At 47.5% G+C, this 24,320-nt stretch overlaps 1 protein-coding gene across 3 annotated transcripts in view; it reads right to left on the bottom strand.

Annotated features, from left to right (window-relative positions):
* The window catches only part of SLIT3 (slit guidance ligand 3), a 669,892-nt gene that overhangs the window by 224,673 nt on the left and 420,899 nt on the right, over positions 1-24,320 (bottom strand). For all 3 annotated transcript variants that reach the window (XM_021076955.1, XM_021076953.1, XM_021076954.1), the window contains exon 5: positions 10,767-10,838. In XM_021076955.1, coding sequence (XP_020932614.1) covers positions 10,767-10,838 — 72 coding nt within the window. The remainder of the gene's footprint in view (positions 1-10,766; positions 10,839-24,320) is intronic.

Genomic DNA, 24,320 nt, shown 5'->3' with positions numbered 1-24,320 from the left:
ACATTGATATACATTCTTTTTCTCATATTATCTTGCGTCCTGTTCTATCACAAGAGATTTGGATAGATACTGTACTATACAGTGGGATCTCACTGCTTATCCATTCTAAATGTTATCCATTCTAAATGGAATTGTCTGCATCTACTAACCCCAAACTCCCAGTCCATCCCACTCCCTCCCTCTCCCCCTGGCAAACACAATGCTCTCCATGTCCATGAGTCTGTTTCTGTTCTGTAGATAGCTTCAGAAGATAGGAGAGTTCCTAAATTTCTTTTCTTTTCTTTTTTTTTTTGTCTTTTTGCCATCTCTTGGGCCGCTCCTGCAGCATATGGAGGTTCCCAGGCTAGGGGTCGAATCAGAGCTGTAGCCACCGGCCTACGCCAGAGCCACAGCAACGCGGGATCTGAGCCGCATCTGCAACCTACACCACAGCTCCCGGCAATGCCGGATCCTTAACCCACTGAGCAAGGCCAGGGACCGAACCCGCAACCTCATGGTTCCTAGTCGGATTCGTTAACCACTGAGCCACGATGGGAGCTCCAAAGAGTTCCTAAATTTCTTTGAGCTTCAACTTCCCCATCTATATTTAGAGGCTAATAAAAATTTTCCCTACTGGTCTGGCAGGGCTGTTGTGTTAACTAAATAAAATAATACCCATGAAGGCTTTGGGCAAACCATGAAGAAGTATTATTCGTCCCTTTAAGGCACATATTTCTCTATTTTACTCCTCACTGGGCTTTTTTCCAGTTTTATAGATTAGGAGACTGAGGCTCAGAAAGGTAAGTAACTTGCCCAAAGTCACATAAGTCATAAGTGGCAAATCTGGAATTAAAGAAGAAAAAATCCAGTCTGACTCTAAAACTCATACTTTTAATCACTATACTACTTTGATACCAGTGAGATAAAGAGTCAGGACCTCAATAGCTACTCGAGTCTCAACGTGTGATCTCCTCTTTTCTTAAGACACTTTCATTTCTCCCTGGATTTACGAATCTCCAGGCAAAAGCTCAGTCCAACAGCGAACGTCTCATAAGACCGCTAAGGCCAACTCAGAAGGCGCCTGGAATCACTGTGCCTTCTTGCCGGCACACAGGGAAGATGGGTTCTAATTCACACGCCTGCTGCAATCCCTGGTTGGCTGGGCATTTAGTGCTCAGAGGGGTTTAAAAAATGGGATGAGTTTAAAAAAAAAATGGTGTTTGCCTGTAAATAAAAATGTTCCAGAGAATACATTTTAGTGCTGGGGCCAGAAAAAATGGTCTTCGTTAGCCTGCAAAAATGTGAAGGCTTCCCTGGATGGGTTCTTGAAGCTTTGCTTTGATTTTCCTTTGCTCCCAGATATAATCCTGCTCTTTCATTCAGGGTTTTAGCAGTTCCCTAAGGGCTGGATTCTCTTTGTTCTGAAGGTCACCCATTGATTCCTTATTTATTGAGCATCTACTGTGAACCAGGAAGAAAACGAACTCTTTCCAAGCAAACAGTGAATAAGGGAGACTCGGCTTCTAGCATAGCTTGCAGGTTGTTGGAGGGGAAAAGACAATCCAGCAGGGAGGTAGAGCTTGAGGTGGGGGCGGTGTTACAGGAAATAGGCAAAGCTCAACAGAGAACCTCTCACGATCTATAAAACCGTGTAATCTTGGCCTAGAAGGGATTGTATTTGTCGCTTTCCAAGTCTAGGCACAACTTTTGGGAAGGGGGCACTTTGCGCTGCCATATTTCCCCATCTTTTTCACACTAATGGAGTTCAGCTCACCAGGTTACTTTACTGTTGTTCTCATTTAAGAGGATTTACTTGAATGCATCAACTACTATTTATTGAGCACTTTAGTTGTAGCCCATGGGGGCAGAGAGGGAGGAGCCCCCTAGTGGGGTATTTATTTATCATATTATGCACATTCTTGGTGTATCTGTTTGCCTCCCTGTGATGCAATGTCTTGGAAGTAGGGAATGTGCTTATTCATCTTTTTCCTTCCAGGACTTGCTTTGCGCCTGGCGAGGGTAAGGGCTCCATGGCCATTTGTGGAAGGAAGAATAGAAAAATGGAAGGGTGGAAAGAAAGAAGGCAGGCAGGGAGGAAGGGAGGGAAGGGGAAGAAGGAGGGGGAAGGAGGGAAAGAGAGAGGAAGGAGGGAAGGAGGTGGGGAGGGCAGGAAGGGAAAGAAAGGAGTGACAGAGGAGGAAGGAGGGGAGGGGAAGAAGGGGGGAAGAGAAGGAGGGAAGAAGGCAGAAGGAAATGGAGGAGGAGGGTGCAGGCAGGTAAGCTGCCATGGACCCCTTTCTCGAGACAGCTTCCTTTGGGGGGCACTGAGCATACTGGGGCGCAGTCCTACATCCTCCAGCAGCACCTCTGACATGCTCAGCTAGGAACGCAAAGAAGGACCGGCTAGAAAACCCGCTGCACCTCAGGAAGGTGAGGCATCCGTCTCTGTTTGCCTCTTGCAGGCGAGCAGATTTCCCCAAATCCCCCTTCCAAGACTCAGCACCACTTTCACGTCTGGAGGCAGGTGGCGGGCCCTCAGTCCCGTCAGCCCCCAGGGCCGGCTGGCTCTCTCCTGCAGGTCTCTGCAGTCTGCGGCTGCCACATTAGGGCCACTCCGCCTGCTTGATTCAGGGCCAGGTGTTTTCAACAACTGCATGGCTCCTCACAGGCCACCCTGACTTCGGTCTCCCCTCGGCCATCCACCCTCCCCACCGATGCTGGAGCTGCCTTTCCAAAATGAAAATCTGATCACACCACTCCCCTCCTAGAAGCTCTCTGGTGGATCCCCACTGCCCTATGGATCAGGCGTTCAAGCTCGTTTCAGACCCATAGTCCCCCACGCCCCCTCCTCACCTCACTAACCCCACCAACCTCATCTCTCTTCACTGTTCCTCCTGCTCTCTGTGCGCTAGCCATGCGTCTCCGACAAGCCATGCATCTCTCTCATACACTTCCATCCCTTTCCACAAGTTGGTGATTTTTCACACACTTTTTCATCTGCCTGGAATGCCCTTCTCCTGGGTGAACTCCTATTCATCCTTCAAGACCCAACTCGGAGTTCCTGTTATGGCTCAGTGGTAGTGAGTCTGATCCCTGGCCTCGCTCAGTGGGTTAAGGATCCAGTGTCGCCATGAGCTGTGGTGTAGGTCACAGACGCAGTTTGGATCCCGTGTTGCTGTGGCTGTGGCGCAGGCCAAGAGCTGCCGCTCCGATGTGACCCCTAACTTGGGAACCTCCATATGCCACAAGTCCCAATTCATGTCACTTCCTGAATGAAGCCAGCATCACGCCTGTCTCTCTGGGCTTGCCCACATCTTTATCCCTAGCACCAACGGAATCCCGGCCCCCATCCTGCAACCACTGAGTCTGTCCCCTCACTACACTGTGAGTTCTTCAAGGGCAAAGACAGTCTTATTCTTGCTCCAATATTATTTTCATATTAACCATTGTAACAATTGGGTATGATTTCTTGTATATAATAGGCCAACCACAAATACTAGAAACACGAAAGAACAAAACCATTCATTGGATGGATTTTGAGTGAACCTTATTCTCTGCTCTGAGCTGTTTGGGCCCCAGGGATTCCACAGCGATTGAGACAGGCAGGATCTCAGTGTACGCGCCATCATGCTGTGACATCCAGAGGCAGAGTGACAAATAGATGAACAAGAGCATCTCAGAGGGTGATGAGGGCTCCAAAGAAATATAACTAGGCAGTGGGATAGAGAAGAAGGGCAGTGGGGAAGCTGCTTCGGGTGGGGGGTTGGGGGTGTCAAGGAAGAAGGCCACTTGGAGGAGGAGGCAATGCTTGAGCTGAGACCTGAAAGATCAGAAAGAGCCGCTATGGGAGGTCTGAGGGCTCAGCATCGCACACAAAGGGAGCGGCAGGTGCAACGGCCCGGAGGCAGGAAGGAGCTTGGGGTGTCCAGGGATGGACCAGAGAATAGGATGCAGGTGATGTGTGAGAGAGGACCCGGGTTCTTTAGAGGAGCATGAACTCCATTCCAAGTGTAGACGCTGAGGTGAGCCGACAGAGATGCCACCAACCATGGGGTGCTTCGTGGCCCTCCCCCGCTCCCCAACAAGATCACCACCTGCTCACTGGAGCCGAGACAGCCCTCATTAATCTCAGGAAGCGGGAGGGCCGATTCGGGCAGTGCAGCACCTCGGACTAACTAGAAACACAAAGGCTGCCTGCCCCGCTTTGTTTTGAAACCGTCAATTCCAAATTCTGCGGGCTGGCAGAGACAGGGGTTATTGATTTTCCCTTCTGGAATGCATGTCCTACAGAGTCCTCGCAAATAGAAACTGAAAAACAGAGGAAAACATAACTGCTAAGAGAGAGAGAGCAAGGGGACATTTTTTTTAAAAAAAAAAAAACCAATCCATACGGGCCTGTCTTTTTCTTAGGATGCTTTGTTGGATGGTGGCTTGTCATGTCTCTTTTTTTCCAATTCATTCCCCCCCCGCCCCCAACCTCTATGTCTGACAAGCCTCTCTCTCTCCTTCTGTCTTTTTCTCTCTGTGTCTTGGCCCAGACCTTCGCCTGGCCCTTGCAGAGGGGAGGCAGGGAAGACCATCAAGTCTCAGGTTGGTCTATCTACAAGTCAGGCTACCTGGGGTCGCCTCCTCCAGAGCCATCTGTCCATCTAACTGGCTCTCGTTAAATACAGAATCTCTCCCCATCCCAGGCAGGCAGTGGAAAGAGGGCCACCCATAAACGCAGCCTTTTGCAATTGTATAGTGTGGTATGCCCAGCTAATTGCATTCTCTCTTTTCTCTGGAGAAGGAGGAAGCGATTGGGCGCTCTCTTCAGCTGCCCTGGTGTGTGTGTGTGGGGGGGGGGGCAGGGCACAAAGGCCATTCAGCACCCCGGTTTCACCAGTGGCACCTCCTTCGCACAGGGTTCAAACACTTCCCGGGGCCCTTTGCTTGCATGCCTGCCTACTGGCCTCCCTGAATCAGGCCTCCACTTGCCAGCAGCCTCCTGAGTTGCTTCTTCCTTCTTCCTATTGCTAGCATGGCTGAGTGGGGAGCAATCTGGGCAGACAGAAATCTCTACAGATTGAGTCCAAAAGATGGTTGAGTGAGTACTTAAGGGCAGGCAAAGTGTGGAGGCCTAGACCCAATGGTGTCTGCTGACTTTTACTGAATTATACACACTGATGGACACTTAATTTTGTACCTGGACAAGGGAGGCATCGCAGAATGTCAGAACAAGCAAAGAAAATCGATGTCAAAACTACAAAATCACGAATCTATGTCACAAGTACCAAATTATAAATCTATGTCAAAACTGCAAAATGATCAATCAAAAATAGCCAATCTTTGGTTTTCTCCTCTCTGTGAAGCATATGGTATCACAAAGAGTCCCAGCTATCATCTCTTGGCCTGATGTCCCAATAATTTATCAGCCACTCCTATCTTACTTAAGAACTAGTAGAAGAGGGTTATATTCTTTCTGAGCTCACATGAAGCAGTGGAAAAGGCTGGAGGGCTGGCAGGTGGTTCTCCAACAGACCCGTGACAGGGATGTACATTCCTGAGGTTTAAAATTAACTACTCATCACTCACAAGAGAGACTGCTTACACGTGGGTGGCTGAGGTCTGAGTGGAGGAGGGTGTTTGCTTAACAGGTTCTAGACACACTTAACTTCTGCAAAGCGTCTCCTATGTCACATGGACCAACACAGATTTAAATGCACCACTTGAATCATCAACCTCTACCGAGCTGCTTCCCTACTTGAACTTGCTCCTCAACTCTGGTCCTATGTCTCCAAGTGCCCACACTTCATTTTCTCCTAAGGCTCTCAGATTATTTAGTTTGACCCCCCTCCTAGTCAAACCAGAAATGGAGCTGTGGCCACAGATGGAAATCCTTTAACCAGCAGGAAGGGGACAGGGTGTTGGGGTCACCAATCTCCCAACACATGGAAGATGCTCCATCTACACTGTCCACGCAAGACTGGATACGACCTTGCCCTCAAATCACCATCTTCCAGCCTGGCTTCCCCTCGATCTCTCAGACTCTGTGCCGTGTGAGCTCGGAGAAGGCAGAGCTCACAGAGCTACATACCTCACTTCCTGCGTTTTCCCCCAGAACTGGCATTTGGTAGGAGCTCAAAAGGCATTTTGAGGGCTGCGTGGATGAATGAATGACTGTGAGACTCTGCCATCGTCTGTGTCGCCTAATATGAAACTCATAATTTCCCCCTTCTCTGGCCCAGCCTCTAGTAACTCACTGATTGCCCGGTTCTGTTGCCTAGGTCCCCACTTGTATCTTACTGTGGACTCCTCCTCTTACTCCTGACCGCGAGCCTGATCCTTCGTGGCGGACAAGAGCCTCCCCCCTGCCCTGTCCCTCCCCCCTCCCCGCCGCCTTCTTCCACTTTCTCCTGTCCTAGGTTCTTCTTCCAGAATCATTTTTTTTTTTAAATTAGAGCCTGTCCTGGCAAGTCTTTATATCAGTTATCCCTTCTATTACAAAACAAAAGTCTTTCCTTTGTTCTTTTCTCACAAATCTGCCCCATTCTTGAAAATTTTTTTAATTTATTGAAATACAGTTGCTTTACAATGTTATTTCTGCTGTATGACAAAGTGATTCAGATATATATATATATATATTTATATATCTTTTTCATCATGGTTTATCACAGGATACTGAATATCGTTCCCTATGCTCTACAGTAGGACTTTGTTCTTTATCCATCCTCTAGATAATATTTCCATCTACTAACCCCAACCTCCCAATACTTCCCTCCCCCATCCTCTCCCCCTTGGCAACCAGCAGTGGGTTCTCTATGTCTGTGAGTCTATTTCTATTTTGTAGATAGGTTCACTTGTGCCATATTTTCATTCCCCATGTAAGCGATGCTTTACAGTATTTGTCTTTCTCTTTCTGACTTGCTTTGCTTAGAATAATAATCTCTAGGTCCATCCATGTAGCTTTGAATGGCATTATTTCAAGAGAATAAATGTTTTCATCATGACCTTTGCCAGCTTGGAAACTATCCACCTTCTCAGTACCTACATCTAAAATCCACACTCCTTGCAGTTCCCGTCATAGCTCCGCGGAAATGAATCTGATTAGTACCCATGAAGATGCAGGTTTGATCCCTGGCCTCGCTCAGTGGGTTAAGGATCCGGTGTTACCGTGAGCTGTGGTGTAGGTCGCAGACACGGCTTGGATCCTGTGTTGCTGTGGCTGTGGCATAGACCAGTGGCTACAGCTCCGATTCAACCCCTAGCCTGGGAACCTCCATATGCTGCAGGTGCAGCGCTAAAAATATAAAAAAATAAATAAGTAAACAAATAAAATAAAACCCATACTCCTTGCAGGTGAGGCTCGCCACCACCAGACCTCTACCTCCCTCTCTTTCCGACCTGATCACCTGCTCCTCAGAACCTCCTCAACTCTGATGAGATGGCCCTTCAAACACACCGTGTACAGGTTTGCCTCCATACAAGGCACACACTCTTTGTCTGTTCACGCTGTGAAACCCAATCATCATTCCAGGTTCGGGGAAAGTCTTTACAATGGTAACAACAACAAAGGAAGACAGCAGTAACAGTAGCTAGAACTTTCTAAGTACCTTCCAAGTGCCAAGCAGAGTACTGAGTTATTCACATGCATTATTTTATTAATCTTCACTAAACCTCTGGGTTTGAAGGAGGATGAGTACAATTCTTTCTTTTTTTTTTTTTTGTCTTTTTTAGGGCCACACTGCGGCATATGGAGGTTCCCAGGCTAGGGGTTGAAGAGGAGCTGTAGCCACTGGCCTATGCCACAGCCACAGCAAAGCAGGATCTGAGCTGCGTGTGCGACCTACACCACAGCTCATGGCAACGCCGGATCCTTAACTCACGGAGCGAGGCCAGGGATGGAACCTGAGTTCTCATGGAGGTTAGTGGGGTTCTTTAACTGCTGAGCCACGATGGTAACTCCAGGATAAGTACAACTCTTATCCTCCTCTGAGAGTGGAGAAAATCTAGTGTCAAGCACTGTACCCCAGGCCACAGACTCAGTACAAGACCAGGTGGGGATCAGACAGATCTATGGAAGCTGCCAGAGTTTACGGTTCTACCCTTTGGGCTCCACTGCTTAAAGCGATCGCTCTTCTCTGAGCTCTGAGTCCTGCACGATGCATGGCTGCTCGCTGGCCAACTGTGCTGGGCACTGTTAAACCACTAAACTTTCATCCCCAGGCATGTTTCTTGTCCCCAGTTATACTGGAAGTCTCCCCAGAGCTGGAATTATACTTCTGGGCCTCAGAGGTTCTGGCCACCAAAATTGTGCTGACTGAGCCGATGAGAACTGTCATCAAGCTCCTTCTGTTGGGTTGGTTAATTTATCCTTGAAGCAGTGAGTTTCTTCCTCTTCTCTCTTTTCCCAGATCCCTGCTGTTCGGGTCCTTGAGTGACACCCATCTGTGTGGCCTGGAAAAGAAGGGCCTGACCTTTCCTGTTCCTGAGTTTGCCGACTCTTGACACTTCTCACCCCTGAGTCCTTTGTGAAGTTAACGAGAATACGGGAAAACTACAGTGATAAGCTCCCCAAATGCCAGCAACTACTGAGAACCATTGCGAGACTGATTCACTTTCTTGAGAATCAAAAGCATAGTTGGGAATTACACAGCCTTCCTTCTCCATCCCTGTGCCCACTAAAAAGTGTCCCTCACCATCTCCCTTGACAAAGATTAACTCACAAGCTGCTGTGGACCACTGACCTCCAACACCCCCTGAAAAGCATTCAGGGTGGAGATCAGGAGTGAGGCCCTCCGTGCTCCAGGGAAAAGTGGCAGAACGTGGCTTTGGATAGGTAGCTATTTTTCGGGAGAAGAGGTTCGGAACCCAGTTCTTCCATTTCCTCATATTTAGAAAAGCACTAAAATCATTAATGGTGACATTTGCTTGTGACTACAAGCCTCAGCCAAAATGTGCGCTTGACTGCATGTACCCCCCTCGCTAAAGTCACATATAACCCTGACCTTCCCCGCTCCCTCTGGACCAGTTTCTCAGAGCTCTCTGAAATGCTGCCTCCTGGGCTATAGTCCTATTTTCCCCAAATAAAACTTAAAACACATTGTGCCTTTTTAGGTCAACACCGCAATATGTTTTTTGTCGTTGTGGTTAACTGGCCCCTTTAAAAGCAGGGTCACAAGATAGCATAGATTTCCCACTTCACGTATGTAAGAAGTTACTTTAGCGTTCAACCATCAAGAAGCTGGTTGACTTTGAGTTAGTTACTGCCCTTCTCTGGTCTTCAGTTTTCTCACCGCTGTTTCTGTGGGGTTTTAGAGGATCGGTAAGCTCCCCTCTCGTCTTATCTTTCTGGGATGCTAATCAACACGATCTCTTAGATTTGGTTTATGGGCACCGGCCTGAGTTCCATTTTCCACGGCTTTGTCTGCACCTCCCTGCCCTTTCCTGCTCCTGGGCAAACGTGCCCAGATGAAGCAGTGGGCATCCTGACTGGGAGCCCCTTGCAAAGTCCTCTCTGTCCCCTGCTCCCTTCACCCCGGATGCCTCTGCCTTCTGGTGTGCTTTGCATGTTAAACACCTAAAGCTTCCCACTCAGTTCTCAGCCAAGCCAGGGCCGGGAGGGGGATGGGGTGCAGGCAGCCTTTATCGGAAGCCATTGGCAGCTTCCCGGCACCCAAATCCCTGCAGCTCTTAAAGTGAAAAGTAAGAGCATAAGCTTTTTTTTAAAAAAAACTTTGAGGACTTTTCAAGTTGGATGTGAGCCAGGGGCGGCGGCCAGAAACGCCTCCTCTATACCCCCTCCCGACACATGTTCCGAGCACACGGGCACAGCAGTGTGGGTAGGAAATTCAGAAGGCGCACACTCCTCGAGAAGGGAAGAGCCCCAGGAGTCGTCATATGCAGCAAACAGCGGGGTAGGGTGGGGGGGCAGGTAGTAGGAACGACAAAGGTTATGTGGCAAGTCCAAAAGCGTGGCCATGGAACCGCTCTGCATCAATTGCAGCAACAGGCAATGGAATCTGCACATGATAAAAACTGTCTGCACATGCGCACGCAAGTGCACGTCACACTGGGCCGTCTCAAGGATGGAGTCTGGGGACGGCACCCACGTCCGTGTCCTGGCTTGACATTATACTAGAGTTACACGAGATGTTACCCCTGGGAGAAAACTGGGTGAGGGTACAGGACCTGGTCTACTACTTTTGAGACGTCCTGTGAATCAATAATTATTTCAGCATAAACCCTACAAAACTCCCAAGCATCTATTGCAGCAGATCTGCCTGTCTCCCCACGACCCTAGGAAATAAGTCCCAAGGCTTCCTCATTAGATTCTATTAAAACCGGTGAGATCCTGACCGCCCTCATCTTCAGCATCATCAAGTCTCCTGTTTATTTAACACTTACTGCCTACGAGGCGCTACGTGTTTAAAACATTTTCTCATTTTCATCCCTACCCCACCAGGCTACTATCCCCATTTTATAGCCGGTAATGACCTTGGCAAAAGCTGAGTGGAGCCCCAGGCCACAGAGCTACTGTGAGGCTGGGCCGTGACTCAGGGCTGGGACTCCCTGTTCGCCCTGGGGGACACGAATAACCAGAGAAGAACAGGACTCCATGGAGCTGCCGTGCGTGGCATTCGACGTGTGTTCCCTGGAAACCACGGAAGCGCATCCCGCAGTCTCTCTCAGAGGCGCCCGGACCGAGGCAGCACAAGGCGCGGTGACAACGCCTTCCTGTCCCATCCCTCTCCCCTGCTCGGGCCGGACAGCTGCCTCTGCAGCGAAGCAACAAAAACAGCACTTACAGGTTCTTCACGTCGGCGATGCCTCGGAACGCCTTCCTTGGGATCCCCAGGATCTGGTTTTCGCTCAGATCTCTAAAGGAGAAGAGAAGAGGCACAGGCGTTAAGGACCCGGGCCGGCTTTATCTGCATCTCATTATGATAACAAAACCCCTCGGAGGCTGCCTCTGTGGTCAGAGTGTTTGGGGGACTGTTTAGTCTCAGGCCCCGCGGCTGCTGCTAGCCTCCGCGCTGTTCTTCTGGTGAAGGCCTTGCTGAAATGGTTACCAGGCGGGGCAGCTCGCCTCCAGGGCGAGCTCTGTGGGTGGTCTCGCACCTCCAGGCCACGAGCCAAGCGCTGGGTTATTTGTTGCACACGCTGCACCCAATTCTCTGTTTTGCCACCTCCCAGAAGATGACCCCTTCCTTGCCCTACCCCTCGGCGTCCCTCCCCCACCGCAGGGTCAGCACCACTCAGTCTCCCATCTCTCGGGGACTCTCTGCCTTTGTCATCTGGGATTGGAAGGCAGCCTGGCCGCCCTGATTTTGTGAGGGGGGATGACCAGCTCTGCTTTTCTAGGGCCCCAGAGAGACCCCTGGGGGCCTCCTGGATTGTCTTAGTGACAGGCATGATGCATTCAAATTGCATTTCCACAGACCCATCCAAAATGGGGGTTCCCCTGCATCTCAGCGAGCATGGAGCCGTGCTAAGATGCTGCTCTGAGCAGGGAGGGAAAGGGACAAAGTGTCAGGTCTCGAAGCTGGCCCAAGCCCAAGTCTTGGACAAGCATCCTCTTTAAGAATCCCCAAATCCTCAGTTTCCTTTCTTAAAAGACCCATGATGTTTTCTTTATTTTGTTTTCCGGTTTTTATTTTTCGCTGGACCCAACACACCCACTTGTTTCTATTCATACCTCTAGCTGGCTGGAGGTCCTTGTCGGTAATCAAGCATATATATGTGTATCAATCATAGCTATAGCTATGTCTGTAAATATATATCTCCATTATTTCCAAAGGAACACAAAACCTTCAGATATGAAGGTAAAAAATGATCTACCCAGCCACAATCACTGTTACCAATTAGGAGCAATATATATACATTTCACCAATATGAGCTCATGGTATAGAGTCTGTTATAACCTCTTTTTTCAGTTACTATATTGAGAACATCTGTTCATGTCATTAACAGTACACCTATGCCAATATTAAATTTTTTTTACAGTTGATTTACAGTGTTGTGCTAATTTCTGCTGTATAGCAAAGTGACCCAGGCACATATATATGTATACACACACACACACACACACACATATTCCTTTTCTTCTATTATCTTCCATCATGGTCTATCCTGAGAGATTGGATATAGTTCCCTGCGCTGTACATTAAGACCCCATTGCTTATTCCTTCTAAAGGTAACAGTTTGCATGTCCTAACCCAAACTTCCAGTCCAGACCATCCCACTCCATTTTGGCTATAAGATCCCACACTGTGGCTATAGGATCCCACACTGTTGGGTATTTATTTATTTGCTATCTAAGGCAACACTAGGATGAATTTTCTGGCTCACACATTTTGAGGACTCTTGTTCACGACTTCCTTGGTATAAAGTCCTATAAGGAGAACGCACTGGGTCGCAGGGTAAACACACCTTAAACATCTTTGCCGTGCTGTCCAAGAGACAGATGGACAGACACTCCCATGCTAATTTTCCATGGGCATCTAATCACAAGCTATAGATGACTCCAAATATATTTGGAAAGAGAGGTCAGATAACCAACCTCTACTAAAACCTGGGTGCTCCACGTTACCATTTTGCCAGGGAGCAGGAGGAAAAACAGGAATCAGAAGAGAGGCATCCATTTCTCTGCTCTCACTGCTGAGTTGGGCGGCCACACTCTGAATGGCTGGCCAAGACCTGAGAAACGTGGGGGTTGTCTGGGGCCCCAAGGCAAGACTCCGAATTGGGGTCGGGTGCAGAGATGAACACAGAGACATTCTGGGGCTGAAAATCAGGGTGCTCTCCATCTCCAATCCAGTTTCCTCTGCTTGCAACTGATATAAGTAAATTCAGATGCAGTGACCCCGTTGCAGGCTCCCCTGGCCAGGCCTGATTCAATGAGCAGGGCTCCAGCCTGGAGTCGGGGCGCTGAACAAAGCCCACGATGACAGCAGAGGTCAGGCAGTGTCACCAAGGCCACTCCTCTGCTCTCCATCAGCCTCCAGGAGAAGGGGGCCCAGGGCCTGTCATCTGACTAATGCAATTTCCACCAGGCATCTGGGCTGCTGTACCCAAGGCCCCGGCAGCCACAATGGGCCCAGTCTTTTCTGCCAAGTGAAGACTGGTCTCAGACACAGCCAGCCCCTGCCCGCTAGCCTCCTAGGCTTGGCTGCTAGCTCTGGCCACTCTGCGACACACCTCAGGCCATACCTTTGGCAAATAACTAACGATCAAAATCAGGGGCAGCTGGAGGGAACAGGGGAGCGTTTTAAAGGATCAGCTCGAAGCACATTTGGCAGCCCGATGAAGGGGTACATATTCCAATAATGCATTAACCCTTTGGGTTTAAAGCACTCCAGTATACTGATAAATATCAGTTGTGCAAAGGTTCTGGTCTGTAGCACACGGGCTGAAGAGAGCAGAGCCACAATGGAGCTGAAGAATCTGATGGAGTTGCTGGACCATCTCCCACGAAAGCGGTCACACAGACAAAATCCTGCACTTGGATGGGACGGCCACCCGAGTTTCCGCTCACTGTGTCCTTGCTGTTAATAGACCCAGTCTGGCCCCTGCTCCCAGGAGCCCCGTTCGAAAGCCCAGGTTTTTCCGCTTTCCCGCCGGCGGCTTTCCTCTTGCTGCAACTGAGCAAAACAGTAGATTGTAGGGAATTTATCTGTTCCCCATGACAATCTGCTTGTAAATTTTATTAATTTTATTTTCCATTGAGCCTCTCTTCTCCGGCTAACAATACCGCTGCCATCCATCTGCAGGATTGTATATTGATTTCATAAATACCTCCAGTGGGCTGACAAAGTGACAGCTTTAATGGTGTTACTGATGGGGCGTGGAGGAGGGTTCAGGGCTCGGTGCTTCATTTTCGGTAACTGTCCCTCCACAATTATCTCGGGGGCCTTTGTGAGGGTTCCTAATAGTGTGTTTATCTCAGCGTGAGGCCAGAGCATGGAGCTATTGTTAAGTCCTATCCTTGAGAGAGGCAAGAGCCACCATTTTCGGCTGACACTTAAATAAAAATAACAAAATCTATCCGTAGTGCTCAAGAGTCGAGTTCCGGCCAATTGCTTGTTGGGGGGTTTAGTGCCTCCCTCTTCCTGAGGGAGCATGCTCGAAATGGGCCAGGGAAAGGGAACTTGCTTTAAAAAACAAAAACCACCTTAAGATGAAAGGTGTTTGGTTGGAGTTGGGTGAGAGAGAGAGAGGTGTGCTGGGATTTTCCAGGGAAATAAAGGCAGACGGCTGGTGGGAAAGGCTTTTGGGTTGGGAAGTGGGCTACAGATGGGGATTCCTTTTTAAAAAATTAGGACTCTGCAAGAAAGGAGAACTGCATTAGCTAAAGTGCATTTTCCTGCTTCCGGAAAATGATTAACTGCCTGATTATTCCATCCCCAAACGCCAGACCAAAGAGGACTTATTAAGGAGACAGTAAGTCAAATGGGAGTTGGCAAGAACCGATCTATCCCCCTTCCACCCAACACCCCTCCCCCTTTTTAATTTACTAAAATGCTTTGGACACAGATTAACTTTCTTCGCAAATTTATTATTGCTTCATCTACCTCAAAACGGGAACTGCAGACGCTTTGATAAATGGATTGAAAGGTTGTCTAGTTCCAGTGGAGCTTTTGCAATGCGTCCCGGGGCTCTCCCTGCAATGTCAGGCATGCTTTGTTCTCCAGCAACAGTGAATGACAGTCCCCACCTTCACCCCACCCCTGCCTCCCCTATTTACCAGGCAAGGCAAGAAGCAGGAAAATGCCCTCTTCTTTGCTCTGTTGGGGACAGTGTGCTTGTCCCTGTCACCTTCATGTACCAGGATGTCCTGTCTGTGTTACATGGCAGTTTACAGGGTGGGGGATTTGCTCTTAGAGGTTCCTCTTGAATTGTTCTGAAGGTATAGAAGGGGGCTTAGAAGCTTCCTGACCTTGGGGAATTCTTGTGTTTGAAGTGGGTGGAACCACTTATTAGTTGTATGATCATGCAAACCACTGAAATGCTCCATGCCTCAGTTTTCCCATCTTTACAGTGGGGCTATGAATTTTGCTGACCTCACAGGTTAAGTGTGAGGATGAAATGAGTGGGTGTGAGTGTACTTTGCATGGCACCTTGGAACCCTGGGGGCATTCAATGAAATGTTGTATTTATTTCTTGGACTTTTCCCCACACTCAGCCTTGGATTTACATTGCTGTAAATCCTTATTATCTGCAGGACACATGCCTACAACTCTGCAAAGAACAGAACACACAGGAGTTCCTGCTGCAGTGCAGCAGGTTAAGAATCTGATTGCAGAGGCTTGGATCGCTGTGGAGGCGAGTGTTCGATTCCTGGCCTGGTGCATTAGGTTAGAGGATCTGATATTGTTGCAGCTACAGCGTAGGTTGCGGCTGCAGCTCGCATTCAGTCCCTGGCCTGGGAACTTCCACATGCTGTGGGTGTCGCCATGAAAGATAAAAAAAAGAATAGAACACACAAATGTTGCTAATATTCTTTCCACAAAATCTGAGGGAGATTAAAATTTCTCCCATCCACCATCTAGTCAGGAGAACCCATATTTGACTGTAGATTCTTCTGGATAAAACAAGAGAGCTTGATTCGGGAGAAAAGGTCTGTCTTGGTTAGACTCACTCAGAAGCAGATGCTTGGCCAAGTGATGGACTCACAAAGTGCCCCTGAGAGAGACAAGTAAGGGATGGAGGAAGAAGGATGGAGAGCGGAAGAAATGGCAATCGGGTAAAGTTCTGATACTCAATACCCCAGGAGCTCCTGTCCCTCGCCAAGGGATCTGGGTCTCTGGAACCCAGCATCAGACAGTCCTTGGTTAGACCACCCAGGAGGAATTCTGGCTCTACCATAACTCTGGATGAAGTGACTCCAACAAGTCAAGGGCAGATTGCTGAAGAGGTTCCCGGCCAGGACTTTAAGCAGCAAAGTCCAAAGCAGCAGGAGACGTGGGAGCCAAGGTCAGTAAAGGCAACCCAAGGGACCCAAACCAAAGCATTTCCTAAGAAGGTGTCAAGGTCAGTTTTCCTCAATCAGGAAGTGCTCGGAAGATTTTTAAAAAAAGCACTCCTGAAAGATGACACATCCAAGATCAAGGACCAAGAGGTCATAGGGTGAAAGCGAATTGAGCAAAGAAAACTGGAGCAACCTAACCTGGTACCTTCTTTGTCTACCTTGCTAAGCCCTTTGCACTGAGACCAATCAAGCGCATTTTTAGAAATATTAAAAAAAAAAATCCAGCAACTCTTGATTAGCCAAACCTAAAGTGGGGATGATCTAAAAGCATTTATATTTAGAACCTTTATTGGATTTGGGATCAGGGCAGTGGATGGTCATTCTGTTTCTCTTTGGCTTGAGTATGTATTAAAACTACTTTCCGAGAGTTCCTGTTGTGGCTCGGCAGTAACCGCACCCAATTAGTATCCATGAGAATGCGGCTTCCATCCCTGGCTCCGTTTAGTGGGTTAAGGATCTGGCATTGCCGTGAGCTATGGTGTAGGTCTCAGATGTGGCTTGGAGTTAGGGTTAGGGCTAGGATTAGGGTTAGGGTGTGTAGGCCCGTAGCTGCAGCTCCGATTTGACCCCTAGCCTGGGAACTTCCATATGCTACAGGTGCAGCCCTAAAGAGCAAAAAACAAAACAACAATAAAACTATTTTCCAGAGTGGCTTTGGCTGTGGCACAGGTCTGCAGCTACAGCTCTGATTCAACCCCTAGCCCACAAACATGCCACAGATGCAGCTGATAAAAGAAACACACACATACATACACAAACTACTTTCCTAGTTAATCACTGCTGAGTGGGAGGAAACAGCCCATTGAGGCAGCAGGTATCAATCAAAACTCATTTATGGAATTTAAAAAATGACTGATGGATAGTCTATGAATCAAAAATTTCTTGGACTCTCAATGCTACCACCGTATACAAAGCTGAACTTTGCTTCCTGATCCACAACTCCTAATATATGGCAACTGACACATCACTCTACTCTAGGAACCAAAAGGAAAGATATTGTTTTGCTTAGCTTATTTTATACAGCAGGAGAGACTGATATCAGAAAAAAAATTATTCCCTGGGCTTTTTCAATATGGGCTTTCAGAAGGATTTATCTTAAAAGGTAAACCTCTTGTGCAAGCAATTTATCTTTTTTTTTTTTTTTTTTTTTTTTGGCTCTTTAGGGCCACGGCCTCAGCCTATGGAGGTTCCCAGGCTAGGGGTCGAATCAGAGCTGTAGCTGCTGGCCTACATCACAGCCACAGCAATGCCAGATCCGAGCTGAGTCTGCAACTTACACTACAGCTCATGGCAACGCCGGATCCTTAACCCACTGAGTGAGGCCAGGGATCGAACCTGGGTCCTACGATGCTAGTCAGATTTGTTTCTGCTGAGCCACAATAGGAACTTATTAATTGAATAAGTAAGATTCTATGTTTGCAGTTGGGTCACTGTCAAAACCAAATGAACTCCAAACATATATCCCAGGTAAGAAGCCCTGGTGCCTCCAGCTGAGTGTCTGGTCAATGGCATCTTTTGTTTGAGGGAGTTATAATGGAGTTGCCACATCTTTCCATGAGAGAAATGCCACCTATCTCAGAGATCCAGAGACTCAAAGCAGCAATTGGGGGCCACCCCGACCCGGCAAAACAACAAGAACACAAGAGCAATTTCCCACTGCTCCAGTTGGGTTTCTAATATTTCATTTCACCAAGAGTTGACATTGCCTGCTCCCTTGATGTGAAAAAGTAACTGAATGAAAGATTTCTTTCTTTTTTTTTTTTTAAGGTGTAAAGAACTTCATTTAACAAGAAGAAACTTCAGGCAATGAGAAGGTGCACATAAAAACCAAGATCAGGAGTTCCCATTGTGGCTCAGCAGAAACAAATCTGACTACTCTCCATGAGGATACAGGCCTCGCTCAGTGGGTTAAGGATCTGGTGTTGCCATGAGCTGTGGTGTAGGTCACAGACGTGGTTCACATCTGGTGTTACTGTGGTGGTGGCGTAGGCCAGTGGCTACAGCTCCAGTTGGACCCCTAGCCTGAGAACCTCCATATGCTGTGTGTTTGTGTGTGTGTGTGTGTGTGTGTGTGTGTGTGTGCCCTAAATAGAAAAAAACAAAACAAAAACAAAACAAACAAAAAAACCCAAGATCGATTGTTTTCCCATCATATAACATTTCACTGGTTTCAGTTCAAAGGCCTACTATTATTAGGAGTCACCAAAGCAAATATTGTTTTTATTGCAATATCGGCATAACAACACTCAGAGGTAATTCAAATTACCTTTGAATGAAAGATTTCAATAAGAGCGCCTTCCTTTCTGCCTTCTCGAACACACGCATTCGAAAAGTCCTAGTCATAGCATGCCAGTGCTTAAAATCGGTGGGTTGAATGTCAGTCCAGATTCTTCACTCAAGCAAAAAATGAACTGAGCCCCTACTAGGAGCTGCCCTACTGAGACACAGAAGTGGCTAGAACCAAGTTTCTGTCTTTCTGGACTTGCATCTTATGGACCCCAGATTCAAATAAACGGATTCCTTTATAGACACGAACATAAAATAAACATCTAGACACCTCAAAAGTAAGAGCAGCGGTTTCACTGTGTTTTCTTTTTCAACCATGTATCTAAGCGTGTATCTAATTCACACCCAAGATGCTTCCTTACCACCAATGAAAAGAATGCACAGTTTGTTTGACTTGAGGTCCAAAATCTTTTTAGTTTTCAGGGGGAAAAAGCGGGGAAGATGCCAGTCTGAGTCACTGGGACTTGCAGGATGCAGATCTGTTTCATCCAGTACTTGGGTTTTGTCTTTCAATTTTTCGAAGGGGACAGATTGATAAAAATTGGGACAGTTGGAAGAGGGTTTTAAGAGCCAGCATGACACAGGACAGCTGTACTCACGGTGGGGCTCACAGGCTATCTGCTCAGAATTTACTGATGGTACTTCACCAAAAAAAAAAAAAAAAAAAAAATTCACATCCTTCATTTTTAAAATAATCTAGATGTGATCAGGGTACGGTGCTATGTTTTGATGTGTTTACTATGTTATTACTTTTCATGGACGTCTTTATCCCTGAGAAATACATACCGTAAGAATTAGGAATGAAATGATCATGTCTGGGGTTTGCTTTAAACCAATATAGAAGAGGGAGAACTGGGTAGTGATGTAGATGCAACAAGACTGGCTGTGAATTGACACTGACTGGAGCTGAGTGATAGGCACAATGGGGGTTCATTTACGATTACGTACGTGTGCTTGACTTTTATACATGGGTGAAATTTCCCATAATAAAAGACATTTAATGCTGATTCCTAGAACCTACCCCAGACCTCCTGGATGAGCTCTGGACACTCTGAATAAGTTCGAGAACATGGGTAGAAAGACCTGCATAAGTGATGAGGTGCCCTGTCCTAGCCGTGGGTCTTTAAGAGCATGGATTCAATTCTCTGAGCCTCAGCTTGTACTGCTGTGACGTTAGAAGAAGCATCATACATAATGCCCAAGCAAGTGCTTTCTATATGCTCACACAGTGTATAAATGCAAATCACCATCTTCATTTCATTAGCATGAAGTTAACAAATACAGCATCCTATTACCTTAAGTATCTCATCTGCTTAGGGAAAATCTTGGGGCCAAGATGCAAAGTCCTCCTGTATTGGGCAAAATGCCTATGGGATAGGTAGGTAGATAGGGAGGTAGGTAGGTAAACAGACAGGCAGACAGACAGATAGGGTCTCCTTACTGGAGGAGGCTGAAGCAGGCAGAATGACAACAGCTAATCTACATCTTAGAAAGCCACTCGGGGCCCCAGTTTGGAGGCTGACTCAGGAGGAACTAAAAGTCCATGGTTCTCAGAAAGAGAAAGACAAATACCATATGCTATCATTTATATCCAGAATCTAATATATGGCACAAATGAACCTATGTATAGAAAAGAAACAAATTCACGGACATGGAGAACAGACTTGTGGTTGCCAAGGGGAAGGGGAAGGAGTGGGACAGACTGGAGCTTTGGGGTTAAGAGATGCAAACTAGTGCATTTTGAGTGGATAAGCAATGGGATCCTGCTGTATAGCACAGGGAACTCTATCCAATCACTTGTGATGGAACATGATGGAGGATAATGTGAGAAAATGAATATATATATATATATATATATATATATATATACACACACACACACACACACACACATGCACACACACATATATATGTATGATTGGGTCACTTTGCTGTACAGCAAAAATTGTAAATCGGACATAATAAAAAATAAGTTACAAAAAGAAAGAAAAGAAAGAAAAATAAAAGTCCATGGGTGGTTACACCCTTCCTTGGGATCCCATAGATAGGGCAGAAGAAAGCCAAGCACTGTGTCCTTGACACACACCTGCAGGGAAGACCCTGCCTGGATGAGAGGAGGACCTTCCTGGTGGAGACTCACAGACTAATGATGTCCCACAGTTTTGTAGGAGGGCTGGAATCTAGGAGAGAAATCAGGGGAGGGCAGGTCGAGAGCAGGACGGCGCAGCCAGGCAGAGAGGCAGCTCCAGAGCTGCACCAGCGGATGAAGGCTGGGCGTTCAAGCATAGCGGGGCTGGAGGGTGCTCTGAGGGGCTGAGGGCTACGAGTGGCTACTAAAGGCTGCAAATGGAATTGGGATTACTAGTTTGCTCTGCAAGGAGCTCCTAGGGTGGGCTCCTTTCTGTCTCTTTCTGGGCAGCTGTTCCAGAGATCACAGTCTCAAATGTATTTGTTTTGCAGGTGAAAGCAAATGAGTCAAGTTGGCTGAATGTGGACAATGATAATAGAGAAGGGGTGAGCTGGGGGAATCCAGGGCCCACCAGAATTAATTCCCCCCAAGTCAAAACCAAATAACCCTCTGTGCCAGCCAACAGAACATTTCAAGGGCCAAAGGGTGCAGAGACCAACACCCCTCCAGGAAGACCTGCTAATTCTAGACCAGTGCTATCCCACCCAACTAGCGTACGAGCCACTGATGCAATTAAAATGTTTCTCTTAGCTGCATTAAAAATAATAAAAGGAAACATGTGAGATGAATGTTAATAAAGTATTTCACTTAACTTGACACACCCAAGATCTAATCCTTTCCATGTGTGATCGATATTTTAATGAGATACTTTGCTTTCCTGTTTTCATACCAAGCCTTCGGCATCTGATGTGTATTTTATGTCTACCTCAATTCGAGCCAGCCATAGTCTAAGGGCTCCATATTCCCTGCAGTGCCTAATGTTTTGGACGGTGCAAGTTCTAGGGTAAGGCTAGAGGCTGGATGCTGTAGCTATGTGTCCACTCAATGCCAAGAGAAAGAGTTTTAGATGTTGGGGCCAATCGAAAGCAGCCCAAGGGGGGATTACTTGGGGGCTTTGGGTTACCGGTAGGAAATGTGGAGGGGCACCAGTCAAGAGAGAAACCTCTGGATTCAGGGAAGCAAGTCACAAATCAAAATACTGCAGTCATTCAGCCATCCTGTCTAGGAGCAGACAACTCCTTCTAGCCCTAGAATTTGAGTCTTTCCAAACCACCACCCTTCTGGGGCTGACAAGATATCACCAATACTTCCAGTCCGAACAGAAGCTTTCTTCATTTAATTATCAAATGCAACTCCAGCTAAGGCTCTCTGTGTACATGAAACAGCATTATAATTGACCAATCATTGCCAGCCAAAGATACAGAGGCTTAGCCTCTCAAGAGTTTACTCATCCTGGGCATGATCACAATTTAGTGGACAAATCAGTTACATTCGATGGGGTGGGGGAGCTCTTACTATCAGCCCAGTTGTGCCTTCTGTTCTGGTCCTGAATTCCCTGTGTCACTAAATGGCACGGGAAACAGCATCCGGATTCCGATGGCTAGCATCTGACCTGAGTCTGTGTAACCATCACCAATGTATCTTTCAGGAAGTACCACTGTGATTCGTGTCTCCTTTTATCATGTGCAGAAATCTGGTGCTGAAAATCATCCGATCATCAGGATCTAATTATGTACCTGAGATAGTCCCCTGCCAGTTTTTTTTTTTTTTTTTTTTTTTTTTCCCCAATGAGATGTTTTGGTTTAATTTTTCAGTCTTGGTTGAAGGGGTGGGGTGGGGGCAGTGGTCCGCTGGATTCGAAAGGATGGGGACTGGTATTTTCTTGTTCTCCTTTGTTTGAAGCTGTGTGTTTACCCAGTGGAGTTTGGGAAAGGGAGCCCGTTTCCGTGCCATCCATCCTCTCTGGCTGACATACTGTTCCCACCCCCTCCTTCCCTTCCATCCCTCTCTCCTGGCAGCCCTCTGTGGCTTTCGTCCCTAATTTGATTGTCGTAGCTGACACTGTCAATCTGAAACCCAGTAGCATGGCTAATGCTGGCTGGACACGGGGAACACAGGAGGGGTAGAGGGGGAGGCAAATTCATCTTGAGAAGGAGCTTTATGTAAATCGATCCTTTGGCCGAAGGCTGGAGCCAAGCATTTGCTGATTAATTGGAGAAGCGTCCTTGTTCCCGAGTCTTCTTTAGAGAGATGGCCCAAATCGAGTCTGCTCTTCTTACAAAGACATTCCTGGGCCAAAAAGCCTTTGCAATTAGGAGATGAAACCTGGCGAGTGAGGGGGGAGGTGGTGGGGCTGCAGGGGCGGGGGTGGGGGGAGCGTTTATGGAATTGTTCTGAAATGAAGTGGGTGCACTTGGCCTGCTTCGTGATTAATTGCTGACCTGAGTACGCTCATTTGCCTCCCAGACGGTGTCCTGAGAGCCGAAGTTCTGAGGCATAACATCCCAAAGGTGAAGAGCTGCTTGTGCAATAATTAGCAAAAATGAAGGGGGCGGCTGGTGTGCTTTCTAAACACGTGTTTCTTGTGGATTCCAGATGGATGTTTTCCGTTACCACCGCGGACCATTTCTGTTGGCATCAGGAAGGAGGGATTGAATCTGCAATCGGCTCAATCCCTTTTCCCCCCCGGCCTCTTACCTTTTCTGGAAAAAGAAAGTTCCAGCAAAAGGGCACATCTTCCTCCAACGTGGCCCTTTTAAATAACTCTATCCCAGGGCACTGTTTTGACCTTACCAAAAAGCTGAAGGCAGGTGAGGGGCCTGCACACAGGTAAAGTGAGTTTGGATCTGGGAAGACTGCTTGTTGCTGCTAAGCCCACATGCGGACTGCGGGTGGAGCTGGCCAGGTAATGGGGTCTTTCTCCCTGGCCCCCTCACTAAATTAGCAGCTTCATGTGTGCTCAGGGACTTCTGCTGAGCCTGACAGCTGATGTATAGTTTTCGTTTTTGTTTTTTTATTTTTATTTTTTGATGTATAGTTTTTTAAAAAACTCTGACGAATGGATAAAAAAAGTTAAAATGATTTCCTGTCATTGCCTGGTTCATGGATGATTGAGAAGAAATCTCAAGCTATGTTTCCTTCCCGCCCCAAATCCAGTTGGTCCTCTTTCCATTAGAAAGAGCTCTGGCCTTCTGCCCCCACCTCTCCATTTCCACCTGCCTGACAGAGGTTCCTTCATGTGTGAACTAAGGTGCAAGAATAGGCTTGCATTTTTTTTTTTTCTTTTTACCTAAGGTGTTAGAATAGGCTTGCCTTTTTTTTTTTTTCTTCTTTTTACAGCTCCACCTACAGCATATGGAAGTTCCCAGGCTAGGGGTTGAATCAGAGGTGCACCTGAAGGCCTATGCCGCAGCCACATCAACACCAGATCTAAGCTGCATCTGAGGCTAAGCTGCAGCTTGCAGCAATGCCAGATCCATAACCCACGAAGGAAGGCCAGGGAGGGAGCTTGTGTCCTCATAGACACAACGTTGGGTCCTTAACCTGCTAAGTCAGAACAGGAACTCGTAGGCTTGCATTTTAAGGAGCCACAGATAAAGTCTCTGACTGAGAAACGTGTAGTGAGCTGAGCTGAAACGTGGGAATGAGCAATTACAGTGGGACGGTAAGCTAAGGTGACACATAATTAGGTTTGGGGGATAGAGTTTTAACCTGGCTTGAGAGGGTAAGACAGGTTTGGAAAATGGATTCGACTCAGAAAGGGGCTGTGTGCCTGATGATGTTTCAGCTCCCCGTTTTTGAACTGTAGCGCTGGTAGAACCCCGGATCCTATAAGGTAATGAAACTTCCGGTGCAGAAGGAGACGCTTTGTACATGGAGCTGCAGGAGACGTCAGAAGGGGGTGATTGGCAGGGAGAAAGTTTTGATTATCTTTGCGATAATCTGCTCTGTGATCCGTCTCCTCACCGCCAAACTCTCTGAAAGATCTGGAAACCCGCACAGAGCCTGAGGATTAGCTGAAGTTCACTGACGTGTGTTTGCCAAGGCAGAAGGGAGGGAGTGGGATGGACTGGGGGT

Source organism: Sus scrofa, chromosome 16 (genome assembly GCF_000003025.6).
Source record: "Sus scrofa isolate TJ Tabasco breed Duroc chromosome 16, Sscrofa11.1, whole genome shotgun sequence".
NCBI classification, from domain to species: domain Eukaryota; kingdom Metazoa; phylum Chordata; class Mammalia; order Artiodactyla; family Suidae; genus Sus; species Sus scrofa.
This window is presented reverse-complemented; position numbering and strand designations above follow the sequence as displayed.